At 40.3% G+C, this 14440-nt stretch overlaps 1 protein-coding gene across 2 annotated transcripts; it reads left to right on the forward strand.

The window, feature by feature from the left end:
• The first annotated feature begins 10003 nt into the window (after positions 1-10003).
• Positions 10004-13828, forward strand: LOC121798731 (putative pentatricopeptide repeat-containing protein At5g52630). Of its 2 annotated transcripts, none has more exons than XR_006050084.1 (2): positions 10004-10687; positions 10824-11095. XR_006050084.1 is itself a non-coding variant. In XM_042197872.1 (2 exons), the coding sequence occupies exon 2, from the start codon at positions 11460-11462 to the stop codon at positions 13281-13283; it is 1824 nt and encodes a 607-aa protein (XP_042053806.1). In that variant the 5' UTR covers positions 10034-10687; positions 11157-11459; the 3' UTR covers positions 13284-13828. The 2 variants fall into 2 exon arrangements, 1 of the variants encoding a protein (XP_042053806.1); XM_042197872.1 differs by lacking the exon at positions 10824-11095 and adding an exon at positions 11157-13828 and having other exon boundaries at positions 10034-10687.
• The last annotated feature ends 612 nt before the right edge of the window (positions 13829-14440 follow it).

Below are 14440 nucleotides of genomic sequence, written 5' to 3' on the forward strand. Positions count from 1 at the left end.
TGAAAAAGTAGAGAGTCGGTTGTTTCCATTTCAGGAAATGTTTCATTTTTAGTGGGACAGAAAGAGTAATTAATATTAGTTTAATGTTAAATTGTTATATTAATGTTTAATTTATGTTAATAATCATATGGTTAACAAAATTAATAGCATAAAACTAAAATTCTATGTAATAGCAACTATTTTTGAGGATCAAGAATAATGGCAAATGAAATTATTTTTTTTGGACGTCAAGAAAAAACTGTTTCATTTTAAAAATGAAAACTTGTAATTTAATTTACATCGTGAGCATCCACAATAGCAATAGCCCAGCCAATGCCTAGCCACTGCCACATCATCAGCACTAAAAATTCTCCTGCCACATCATCTGGACAAGCAAATAGCTCAGTCATAGCCTAACCACATCACTAATAACAATTATATAATTTAATTTGCAATCATACCAACATGCGGAATTTAATTTACGAGACAAATACGGGAAAATTGAATAATACTATTAAAATTTAAAAAGTACAATAATTTAAAAAAAGTACATTAATTATAAAAAAGTATATTAATTAAAAAGTACAATAAAAAAGTACATAAAAAATCACTCCTCGCCTCCGTCGTCGCCACCCTCGTCGGAGGCCATGCACCTCCCAAGGAGCCGGGGGAGTTTGAGACCCAGTCGTCACTGGAGTACCTTCGTAGTTGTTCACCATTTCTCGGTGTTGATCTTGTACAGAAATTAAGATAGAGAGTACTCGTTAAAACAAGTGGTGCGAATGAAAATGACGTACACAGTGCGTATATATAGTGTTTCAAAAAAAAATTTAAATGTGCTCGCTGATCGCTCGCCGATCCAGAGGCTGCAATGGCGCCGAGCAGATCGGCGAGCGCCCGGGAATCGGCGTGCGCTCGCCAAAATTCTCACCGATTTGGCGCTCGCCGGTTGCAATGGTTCGGCGAGCGAACCGGCAAGCGCCAAAAATCGGCGAGCACACTATTGGAGATGCTCTAATCATTATGAATATTAATAAAAAAATTGTAAACTTAAACAATACACCCCTCAAGCCTCAAGCCCGCCCCCAAACAAAAAAAAGAAGTGAATCCTCCGCCGTCTGATTTCCGAATAAACACCGCGCTGCGGACTCGGGTATTTTGAATCGATGTTGCGGCGTGATGTGAATTTCGTGTGCGAAAATCAATTCTTTTAGTTTGGAGCAATCTGTTCATTTTCTAGCGGTGAAGACGCTCTTTGACGCGAATGCGTTCCTCAATTCGGGAGTCTGGGCAATGCGAGGAGAGTGTTTGATGAAATGTCTGACAGAAAGGTGATGTGATCGGGCTGTGTGAGGATTTGTGACTGTTTAAACTAGGATCACATGCATTCTTTGAACTTGAAGATGAACTATATTACAGCATAACCTTCACCTTTAAACCCCCAAATTCTACTTTAATACGCCCAAATCGCCCAAAATGCTTCGCCTTTCACATGAAGAACCATTGTCACAGCCGCCGCCGCTTCCCCAAAAATATCCTCATAATTCACTCAATCAACTCAGTTTTGAATCAATGCTTATGCGGCTTCTGGAATGTTCCAAGAGGGTTCATAGAAATACAGAGCTGACAAGCTCTGTGGCTGATAGGGTCTTCGAGTTAGGGCATGTGAGCCCGGGCCTACACATGCTAGTATCCAATGCTTATGCGGCTTCTGGAATGTTCCAAGAGGCTGCAAGGGCGAGGAAGATGCTCAGAGACCGTGGGCAGAAGAAGGAGCCGGGTTTGAGCTGGGTGGAGGAAGGGAACAGGGTTCACACATTTGCTGCAAGGGAGAGGAGACACGAGCTTTCATCGGAGATATATAGGAAGCTGGAGGAGTTGGAGAAGGACATGGAACAGGCTGGTTATGTGATGGATACAACACATGTGCTGAGAGAAGTTGGTGCAGAGGAGAAAAATGAGAGCATTAGGTATCACAGCGAGAGATTAGCCATTGTCTTTGCGCTTGTGACCTTCCCACCCGAGAGGCCTATTAGGGTTATGAAGAACTTGCGTGTGTGTGGTGACTGCCACGTAGCTATAAAGTACATATCCAAGTGCAGCAGAAGGGTCATAATCGTGAGAGACAACAACCGGTTTCATAGGTTTGAGAATGGGGAGTGCTCTTGTGGCGATTATTGGTGATTGAGTGGGCAATGTCTTCCTGCTGTAGTGAAGGGCGTAGATGAGAGTTGGAGGGAAGGTGGAAAGGGTTGGTTGAGGAAAGAAAATGTAGTGCAAGATTTGAGCAACTGAAAATGGATTCAAGTATGAATTGGAGGATTCATTTTCTTTAAACTCTACTCAGAAGGATAGCAGATTAAGAATGGCAATCAATTTTGAATACATTGAATATCCATGCGTTTTTTTTTTCATTCTTTTGACAAGGTTGAAGATCCATGCATGTATGATCCAAAAGTTAATTAAATTAACTGGCATTTAACGTGGGCCGATTATCAGTGATCGGACGGTGGTGAAGCCAAGATTTTGACGAGGACCCAAGCCAATGTTAACAACTAGTACATGTATTTTTCGGTGCCAGTAATGCCAGAAGTTATCTTATCATTCTTTCAATAAATATGCGGAACTCCGGTATCCACAAGCGATGTCCGCGTCCGCTGGTCGCTCGCCTAATGGCGGACGTCCGACACACCGATTCGACGTCCGCGGGAATGCCCACGCGCTGAAGATGCTCTTAAAAACGGTGTTTTTACGATATTGTTTGATTGTTAAATTAGATTATTATGTTAAAAGGGCAAAAAGTCCCTTACTAATAAATACATGTCTAAATGTTACTACTAGTATTATGTATTATATACTCCCCAGTCCTAATAAATATGAAATATTTGGTTTTTGGCACGAGATTTTATTTAGTGTTGTTTTGTGAGTTAATGAAGATAGAGGAGAGTGTGTTTGATGAAATGTATGACAGAAAGGTGGTGTGATGGAGCGTGATGATATACCGTTGCGTAGAACTTCACAGTTTCGAGTGTGATTGGGCTCTGTGGGGGGTTGTGCCTGTTTAAACTAGGATCACATGCATTCTTTGAACTTGAAGATGCACTATATGTTAGAAATGAGAATGAAGATGAGGTTAATCGGATGATGGCATGCAGTGTGAAACTCATTGAAGAGCAATGTGGGAATCATGTTGAATGTCGTGCACGAGTGAATAGTCCAGCTCATTGCACACGCGCTGATCTCGCACGAGCCAAGCTCGTTGCTGTACCAGAAGAGGCAGCTAAAGTTGTGGACCACTTGTGTACCACATGGAGAGATGTGTTGATCAAAGGCTTAAAGAAAAAAGTGTTGGAAGAAAGATCCTACTCAATCAAGGGACTGATTTCTTGCAATCACTAGAAGATTAGTAATTGATTGTGTAATATTTTCCTTGTATAGGATATTAGATTTAGGGTATTAACCTTCCTTATTTGTATTTAGCCTATAAGAGGCGTGTAAAGCAGTAGTCTATGGATGAATAAGATGAATTAATCGTCCCAAAAATCCTTTTCTATCATGGCTTCAGAGCAGGCTGTAAACTAGGGCTCAGAATTTCTTTTCATCACTGCCCAATACCAATCTCGGCCAAACAGAAAAATCAGTGAGCAAACCAAATCCAAATCAATACCCAACATGTCAGAAGGCGAGAAACCAACGATAGAATCATCAAACAACAAGATACGAGCAAGTAAGAATGTAACTGTTGCATTCAAACTTAACGGAGGGAATTACCCACTGTGGTCGCGACTTATGAAAGTTGCGATAGGGAGTAGGGGAGTCTACTCTCATATAACCGGAAAACCAGCCACACCACTGCCGGGGAGCAAGGAGTACGATGAGTGGGAGGAGACGGATCTAATCGTCTTCTCATGGATCGTGGACAACATCGAGAGCAATCTCATTGCAGATTTTGCTCATCATCAATCAGCCAAGGCCATTTGGGACAGCCTAGCAACCACATACGAGAATGAGGTTGATCTCTACCTCGTATACAACCTGGAGGATCAAGTGAACACAATTAGACAAGGAAACATGGATCTGGAAACGTATTACCGGAAAATCCACGGAATGTGGATCAATATCGACCGGTGTTAGAGACAACCAGTCGACTGCTGCGAAAAGGGGATAAACCAATTCAGAGCATATTCAAACACCAAAAGGCTGCTCCGTTTCTTGGCGGGGCTGAACGAGGAACATGAGGGGGTTCGACGAGATATCCTCAAGGAGGTGTCGCCTCCCCCGGTAGAAACCGCCTACGGGTGGGTTAAAAGAGAGGCGGCCCGACGGCGTCTTGGGCCACCAGATCCCTCAAACACCCCCAATGGCTACGGTGGAGAATCACAATCGGGAGGCATCGGCCACGGGCTGGCGGCACAGGGGCAACGACAAGGTCACCGGAGCGGGGCCGCACGCCCAACCACCGCCGCTCACCGCCCGGGAAGCAAACCGGTGAATAAAACTAAACTTTGGTGCTCTCACTGCGGTATGCAAAAGCACACGCGGGAATCGTGCTTCCAATTGCACGGATATCCAGAATGGTGGGAGGAGAGGCAGACGGCGAAAGCCAAGATGGCAATCAGAGTCACCGCCGGGAATGAGGCGGCGAAATCTATCTCTGGAAACAGAGAAGTGGTGTCTGGACGAGGGAAACAGAAGGACGAACCAGAGGCTTCCGGCGGAGGCGGGAGCAGCGGCGGCGCCGTGATCGGCGCTGGCAATTTTGCCGGCGCAACCTGGAATGGAAAGGGAGGAGGCGGCGCTAACAATGGAGGTAAAGGGTTAGGGATGAACAACCCTAACCCTAATATATTTTCCTATTCTGAAATTGCACCCCCCAATTTTGAGATATTACGCCAGATACCTCACCATTTACAAATAAGTCCCCAGATTCATAGTGAGTTACATGATGACCCCAAATTCATAGACTATTGTGAAAAGCCCCCTGATTATTTGAGAACTGTGCAAATCGACCCCATCCCACTTAAAAATAGATTTGAGCCCTTGGACCGTATTTCCGCTGCATTTATTGTAAAGAATGATAATGGGGATAAAAAAGGGGCTTGGATATTCGACTGTGGAGCTACTGACACTATGACTCCTAATAAAGACGATTTTGTTAGTTTTAGTGATATTACTAAAACCCATATACTGACTGCTAGTGGGGAATTAATGACTGTGGCCGGGGCGGGCACCATTGAAATATCCCCAACCTTGAGATTGTCAAATTGTCTTTATGTTACTACTATGTCCCAGAGATTGATGTCTATAAGCCATGTAACGAAAGAGTTGAACTGTACTTTACTGATGCACCCCGACTTCTGTATTTTGCAGGATATTCGGACGAGGAAGATACTTGGGCGTGGTACTGAGAGCCAAGGACTCTACTACGTGGATGAGATAGCTCAACAAGGCAGTGTGATACTGGCTCACGGGTCCACGAAACGGGAGATTTGGCTTTGGCACCAACGACTGGGACACCACTCCCCTGGTTATTTTAGTTTACTTTTTCCTAAACTATCTATTCCGAAAGACTTTTATTGTGAGACTTGTGTTTTGGCCAAGAGCCACAGACAATCGTTCAAATGTACGAATACTCGTATGGATTCAGTTTTTTCCCTTGTTCATGCTGATGTGTGGGGTCCTGCACCTATTATTGGGGGGAACGGCCTTAGATATTTTGTGATTTTTGTAGATGATTGCACTAGGATGACGTGGATATATTTTTTGAAACACAAGTCTGAGGTAATTGATAAATTCATCCTTTTCTTTAACCTTGTTCAAACCCAGTTCCAGACCACTATAAAAACCCTTCGATCCGACAATGAGAGGGAATTTGTAAACCAAAGAATGACAGACTTCTTTACCCAAAAAGGCCTAATCCATCAAACCTCGTGTCCTTACACTCCAGAACAAAATGGGGTGGCAGAAAGGAAGAATAGAACCATCCTTGAAATTACCCGAGCCTTGATGTTTGAATCCAAAGTTCCTACCCATTTCTCGCCCGAAGCCATTGCCACCTCCATCTACCTCATAAACCGACTCCCCACTAAAATCCTAAACAAAAAAACACCTCTCGATACCCTCTCCAAGCTCACCAAAATACCCGAACACCTTAACCTTGAACCTAGGGTATTTGGATGTACTGTTTATGTCCATATCCCAAAACACGAAAGAACAAAACTGTCTCCTTGTGCTACCAAATGCGTATTTGTGGGTTACAGGATTAACCAAAAGGGATATAGATGTTATGATCCAACTACAAAGAGGGTAGTGACCACAATAAATTGCAATTTCTTGGAAACTGAGTTCTACTACCATACCCACCTTAGTAGTCAGGGGGAGAGTGAGTCAGATAAAACGTTGGACTACCTAAGTTGGTTTGTGTCTGGGCCAAATTTCTCCAACGAGGACTCAACAGAAAAGGTTAGCACTGCCACCGAGCATGTCCCAACCGCACCAGAGTACTCTCAACCGCGTCCCAGTGTCTCCCCTCAACCGGTATCCGAAGCACCTGAGGTAACTCCTGATACACCTCACGAAAATACTACTCCCACTGACCATGTTGATACAGAAATTGAAAATGAAGATACAACTCTAGATGAGAGTACAGGCTGCTATGTACTCCCTCCACGAAGTACTCGTGGAATCCCACCAAAGAGGTTCTCCCCAGAAAGAATAGGCAGAAAGAGTCAGTATGTCGTGGCAAACTTTGCGAAAGGAAACTTAACCAAGATGGCGAGGGCTTTTGAAGCAGCTCTTTATGAAGAGGAGGAAATTCCCTATACAGCAGAGGAGGCATGGAAAGTTAAGCATTGGAGGGATGCTATGCTTGTCGAGATGGATGCTTTGTTGAAAAATAAGACTTGGGAAGTTAGTAAACTACCCAAAGGTGCTTCTACAGTGCGGTGCAGATGGGTATTCACAATCAAAAGAAGACCCGACGGATCCATTGATCGGTATAAGGCGAGATTGATGGCAAAAGGGTATACCCAGACTTATGGAGTCGACTATGCAGAGACGTTCTCGCCGGTTGCCAAAATTAACACGGTAAGGGTACTATTCTCGATAGCAACTAATCAGGATTGGCCCTTGCATCAGTTCGATGTAACTAATGCCTTTCTGCATGGAGAACTGACCAAACCTGTCTATATGGTTCCCCCGCCTGGATTTTCTGGAGAATTTCAAAATGGAGACGTCTGCAAACTCAAGAAGACGCTATATGGCCTTAAGCAATCTCCGAGAGCATGGTTTGGGAGGTTTACTGAAGTAATGAAGAAGTATGATTACCGTCAGAGCAACTCAGATCATACCTTGTTCCTCAAGAAAAGAAATGGTAAGATTACATGTCTTATTATTTATGTTGATGATATAATTATTACTGGCAATGATGAAGAAGAAATTGAACAATTGAGGAGAAATTTGTCTAACGAGTTTGAGATGAAGGATCTTGGTTCCCTTAAATACTTCTTAGGCATTGAGGTATTGAGATCAAAACAAGGGATCTTTATCAATCAGAGGAAATATGTACTTGATATCCTAGCAGAAACAGAGATGGTGGATTGCAAGCCAGCAGACACTCCGATGGTCCAGAATCACGGGCTGCAGATTCGAGAAGGAGCTAAACCCACTGACCGAGGAAGGTATCAACGGTTGGTTGGGAAACTCATCTACTTATCCCACACCAGGCCAGACCTTGCTTACGCTGTTGGGGTAGTAAGCCAATTCATGCATGCACCACAAGAAGAACATAGGGAGGCAGTGCTGAGGATAGTACGATACTTAAAGGCTACACCAGGCCATGGAGTGTTGTTCAAAAAGCACGGGCACTTGGAAATACATGGCTATACTGATGCAGATTGGGCAGGAAACCCAAATGATAGAAAGTCAACTGCAAGGTACTTTACCTTTATAGGAGGTAACTTGGTGACATGGAGAAGCAAGAAATAGAAAGTGGTTGCACTGTCTAGTGCAGAGGCAGAATTCCGGGGAATCAAGAGTGGATTGACAGAAGTACTATGGCTCAGAAAACTCATGACCGAACTTGATCTTAAGTCGACTCAGCCGTGTCGGTTAGTTACTGTGTGACAACAAGGCTGCCATTAGTATCTCCGAAAATCCGGTTCAACATGATCGAACCAAACATGTGGAAGTAGATCGACACTTCATAAAAGACACTATTGATGCAAAGATAGTAGAACTACCCTATGTCAAGTCGGAAGATCAACTGGCGGACATCTTGACAAAGGCGGTGAATTCTCATTCTTTTCGAGTCGTATTGGACAAGTTAAGTATTGGTGATCCCATCACTTAACGTGAGGGGGAGTGTTGGAAGGAAGATCCTACTCAATCAAGGGACTGATTTCCTGCAATTACAATTAAGTAGAAGATTAGTAATTGATTGTGTAATATTTTCCTTGTATAGGATATTAGATTTAGGGTATTAACCTTCCTTATTTGTATTTAGCCTATAAGAGGCGTGTAAAGCAGTAGTCTATGGATGAATAAGATGAATTAATCGTCCCAAAAATCCTTTTATATCAGAAAGTACTCTAGTACAGTTTGTTATAGTTAAGCTTTATAATCTTGTGTTAGCTTAATATTTGGATTAGAATTGGATTCTAGATGGTTCGAATGTAAGACTATATGTATCAGTTCTTTGAGCTTAGTATGCATTCAATGAAACAGTAAATTCCTTTAAAATGTTTTGTTCACAGAATATGTGTTTTGCTTTCTTCTTTGTGAGTTTCTTTGATCGTTTTCACTATTTTACAGCATAATCTTCACTTTTAAACCTCCAAAATCTACTTTAACTAGTATTAACCTCCGTGCTATGCACGAGATATAATAGTTTCAAATAAAGAATACAAAATATAATAAAAATATAGAAATGAAGAACTCAAAGCAATGTAAAGATTTAAAAAAATTGTACTTATCTTCTCTCACTCTAAATGAAGAATTTACTACTCCTTAATGGATGTATTATTTATATACAATTTTAATTTATGATCCAAGTGGAGTAAAAATAATAAAATTAATGACAAAAAGAATATGTGTAACTAAGGATCAAAGAATATAAGTTAATTAGAATAAATATACAAATAAAGAGAATATGTGTGAGTAAAGATCAAAAAGTATAAATTGGAATAAGAAACGTACAATAACAGTATACTCATATTAGATAATTCAAAAAATATTTTAATTAATTAACCATAAATTTTAAAATAAATATTAACTAAAATAGTTTAAAAATATAATACATATAGAGCAATCACACTTCAATGATATACTACAACTTCGTATAAAAATAGTAGTATTATTTTAATATTCAGTTAAACTCAAGAATAATTAAAACTTTTGGTCATTCAATTTAATCGAATATAAAAAATGTCTTTATTTGTATGAGGATGAAATATTAAATATTTAATTAAATAAATATAGCATGAAAATTAAATTATATATTTGTGTTGCCATTTAGTTTATAGATTAATTCAGATAAGAAATTATTGCAATAATGAATAAAATTTTAATTTTAACCCAAATAGAAGACAAATTAAACTCTTTAGCACAATTCCCATTTTAAAATCTTTAGCACAATTCCAATTTTAACTCAAATAAAAGGCAAAATATCAATACATAAACTTAACATCATGATATTATTTTCCGGAATTTTTTCATTGGTGAGAAATATTAACAAACTCAGGGTAAAGTTCATAATATTATTTGCCAATTTCAAAGTTCGTGGAAAAAACCTAACCTTTTAAAAGTTGCATGATATTAGGTGTCAATATCCCTTTTAAAAATGATATTCATATAGATATAATCTTAAGCAAATTGTTCTAAACTAATGTTTGTGGAGTATAACGCAGAGATAATTAAAAGAAGCTTAGCATTAAAAATTGAAGATCAGAAAAAAAATACTTCTGGATAATTAAAATACAAAAATGGGTTAAAAATAAAGTAATTAATTGTGTGCAACAACTAATATTTTTGGGTATAGAAACATATAGTATGTAGCATTATTTCTCTTGGAAAGGTAAAATAGTTTTAGTAGCATTTAAATCTTAATATTTTACAATATGCAAGATAAAACTAAATTTTAACCATACTACTCAGCCCAATCTAAAGCCCAAATATTATATAAATTAATATACAAAACCCAAATATTTTTCAAACCCTACACCAACCAGCTCTCACCCAACTCTATCTCCCTTTCTCTAACTGCCGCCGCCGCCAAGACGACCACCGCCGCCTCTGCCTCACCGACGTTCCTTCCACCCCGTCCCGCCGTTCCACCGCCCTGCCTCATCAGTTCTTGCAGCTCTACTTCACGACCGCTTGCCTCACCTACCCCACCGACCACAGCCAGCCGCCGTTGGCTTCTCTGTCCACCGCCGTACACCGGCAGTTCTTTAGGCCAGCTGTCGTCCACTGTTGTCCTCTACTTCTCTTTCCCTCCCTCCTCTCATTTCCTTCTTCTCGTCCCTGCCTCGCCGCTCCACCACCGCCTGCCTCGCCTTCCTCACCCACCACGCCGCCTCGCCTTCGTCAATATTCTTCATGATTGAATTTCATTGACTGCATTTTGCTTCAAGTTTCCTCGAAAAAGTGGAGTAACATATAGCGGTTTTGTGCAGTAATATTTGGGGGTTTATTCTTTTCTTGGATCAATGTGAGTAAAGATCTTAGCTCTTTTGTGTTTTATCCCTTTTTCTGATTTTGTTTGGGTTTCTTATTGTTTTTGTGGCTGATTCTTGATGCCACCGCTTTCTTCACACATTTATTTATAAAATCAGCCTATGGTGTAGGTAAATTATTCACATGGAGAAAATGTGAGTGAGATAACAGTAAAGTTACAGCCCAATCTCAACATCAAGTTGCATTTTCGGATCATTCATTGCTTATTTACTTATCTATCTAGTAACTTTTTTTCTTATCCTAAAATTTCAATCTCTGTATACTATGTGTGTGTGTGTGTGAAGGGTTGAGCTTTTATTTGGAGAAGGGAGATTTAGTTGATTGATATTGTACGTATGTGCAATTGCAGCTTATTTTGTTGATTTTTTTTTTGTTTTGGTTATTGTTTTGGATGACATTGTTTTTCTGTGTTTATTGATTTTGTGTGTATGGACAATGTACAGGTTCGATCTGTGAGGATTTGTGGAGACTGCAATCACAGAATTAGTCCACAAAATGCATGTTATAGTCCAATCTATTTTAAAGTGTTTCAAATCTTCTTCAAGAAGTTTGCATTTGGTTGGACCATTTGAGAAGTCACTATTGCTCAATAGGAGTTGCCTTTTTTTCTATCCAATGGTTGTCATTTCTCAAAATGACCAAAAGGGCAAAAAAATAGCTTTACAATTTCCCACCAAAAAGGACAAATAAGTCTTTTCATTAAACCGACACTTTAGATTATGATATATACGCCCAAATTGACCTAAATGCTTCGCCTTTCACATGAAGAACCATTGTCACAGCCGCCGCTTCCCCAAAAATATCCCCAGAATTCACTCAATCAACTCAGTTTTGAATCAAACTACCGAATCATATGCAATCACTTCCTCGAATTCACTCGCGGCAGGAATCTCCTCAAAGGCCAATCCCTTCACGCCTACGTCGTTAAATCAGGACTCCATTTGATACCTCTTGTCTGCCACCATTTGATCAACTTCTACTCCAAGCTCCAGCTCCCGTATAGCTCGGAGCGAATATTTCACGAAACTCAATTCAAATCTTCCACCACTTGGAGTTCAATCATATCGTGTTTCGCTCAAAATGAGCTTCCCTTTCACGGATTTGAGTATTTCAAGCTGATGCGTCGCAACGATGAGATGATTCCTGATGATTATGTTTTGCCGTGTGTGATGAAAGCTTGTGGTATGAGTAACGATCAGTTTATGGGGAAATCTGTTCATTGTCTCGCGATGAAAACTGGGTTTGATGCGCATGTGTTTGTGGGGAGCTCTGTTGTTGATATGTATGCAAAATGTGGGAGTTTAGGTGATGCGCGGAAGGTGTTCAGCGAAATGCCTGAGAGAAATGTGGTATCCTGGAGTACGATGATATACGGCTATGCCCAAACAGGGGAGGACGGAGAGGCCTTGAGACTCTTCAAGGCTGCGTTATGGGAAGGTTTGGATGTTAACGACTTCACATTCTCGAGTGTAATTCGAGTTTGTGGGAATTCAACTTGGTATGCATTAGGGAAACAAATGCATTCTTTATGCTTGAAGATGTATTACTATGAAACTAGCTTTGTTGGTAGTGCCTTGATCTCTATGTACTCAAAGTGTGGCGTGATAGAGGATGCCTCTCGAGTGTTCAACGAGGTTTCGGACATAAATCTGGGGATGTGGAACGCGATGATGATTGCTTGGGCGCAGCATGCTCATACAAGGATGGTGTTTGAGTTGTTAGAGAAAATGGTGAATAAGGGAACAAAGCCGAATTTCATCACATTTTTATGCATACTCTATGCTTGCAGCCATGCCGGCTTAGTGAAAGAAGGAAAGCATTATTTTGCAAAGATGAAGGACTATGGAATCGAGCCAGGAAGCCAGCATTATGCATCAATGGTGGACTTGCTTGGCCGAGCTGGGAAATTGCAGGAGGCATTGGAATTAATCGAGAAGATGCCTATGCAGGCGACTGAGGCTGTTTGGGGAGCTTTCTTGACTGGATGTCGGATTCATAGAAATACAGAGCTGGCAAGTTCTGTGGCTGATAGGGTCTTCGAGTTAGGGCATGTGAGCCCTGGCCTACACATGCTAGTATCCAATGCTTATGCGGCTTCTGGAATGTTCCAAGAGGCTGCAAGGGCGAGGAAGATGCTCAGAGACCGTGGGCAGAAGAAGGAGCCGGGTTTGAGCTGGGTGGAGGAAGGGAACAGGGTTCACACATTTGCTGCAGGGGAAAGGAGACACGAGCTTTCATCGGAGATATATAGGAAGCTGGAGGAGTTGGAGAAGGAGGTGGAACATGCTGGTTATGTGATGGATACAACACATGTGCTGAGAGAAGTTGGTGTAGAGGAGAAAAATGAGAGCATTAGGTATCACAGCGAGAGATTAGCCATTGCCTTTGCGCTTGTGACCTTCCCACCCGAGAGGCCTATTAGGGTTATGAAGAACTTGCGTGTATGTGGTGACTGCCACGTAGCTATAAAGTACATATCCAAGTGCACCGGAAGGGTCATAATCGTGAGAGACAACAACCGGTTTCATAGGTTTGAGAATGGGGAGTGCTCTTGTGGCGATTATTGGTGATTGAGTGGGCAAGGTCTTCCTCTCGTAGTGAAGGCGTAGATGAGAGTTGGAGGGAAGGTGGAAAGGGTTGGTTGAGGAAAGAAAATGTAGTGCAAGATTTGAGCAACTGAAAATGGCTTCAAGTATGAATTGGAGGATTCATTTTCTTTAAACTCTACTGAGAAGGATGGCAGATTAAGAATGTCAATCAATTTTGAATTCATTGAATATCCATGCGTTTTTTTTCCATTCTTTTGACCAGGTTGAAGATCCATGCATGTATGATCCAAAAGTTAATTAAATTAACTGCATTTAATGTAGGCCGATTATCATTTATCAGTGATCGGACGGTGGCGAAGCCAAGATTTTGACGAGGGCCCAAGCCAATGTTAACAACTAGTACATGTATTTTTCAGTGCCAGTAATGCCAGAAGTTATCATTCTTTCAATAAATTTTCTATACATTTTTAATCATAGAATTTCAGTGGTAGTATTTTTTTATCAAATGTATGTAAATATATATTTTGATTCATTATTTCAATATTATACTACTCTTTATTTTATTATTTTTTATGCTCATCACGGAAAATTATGTAAAAAATTGAAAATGACAATTATCGAGGACAAAATGTCAAATAACATTATTTCTATATTTATTCATTTATTATAGATATAAAATCATCAAATAAAATATATATTAATCAAAAAAATACAAATTTGTTGGGTCCAATTGGCCCCACGGATTAGCCCAAAATCCAAAATTTTACGGCTATGGTTAAAAGTTTATAATCTGAAAAAAATAACATATTTGTATGCGTATTAAAATTTTATAACCCAAAAAAACAAAATTTCAATTTTGTTACTAGTATTATCTAAAAGAGTACAAACTTACTACCCAAAAAAGCTTAGGCGTCAAATTTCAATGGATATCGTTTCTGTATTTATTCTCGTTGACTTAGGTATAGGGCGTCATGACTCATGACTCGTTTATACTTGACAATTAAGCAATTTTGGCAACTATCATGACTCATATCATGTAAACTAAAGTTAATTAAATCATTATTTTCTTAGGTAGAGTTATGCGACCAATTCACCATTTTAGTATTGAAGTAAATTAAATCTATCTTATCTTCTTCATAGCGCGTATACTAAAAAAAGATGTAAAGTATATATATAGT

This window comes from Salvia splendens, chromosome 4 (assembly GCF_004379255.2).
Source record: "Salvia splendens isolate huo1 chromosome 4, SspV2, whole genome shotgun sequence".
NCBI classification, from domain to species: domain Eukaryota; kingdom Viridiplantae; phylum Streptophyta; class Magnoliopsida; order Lamiales; family Lamiaceae; genus Salvia; species Salvia splendens.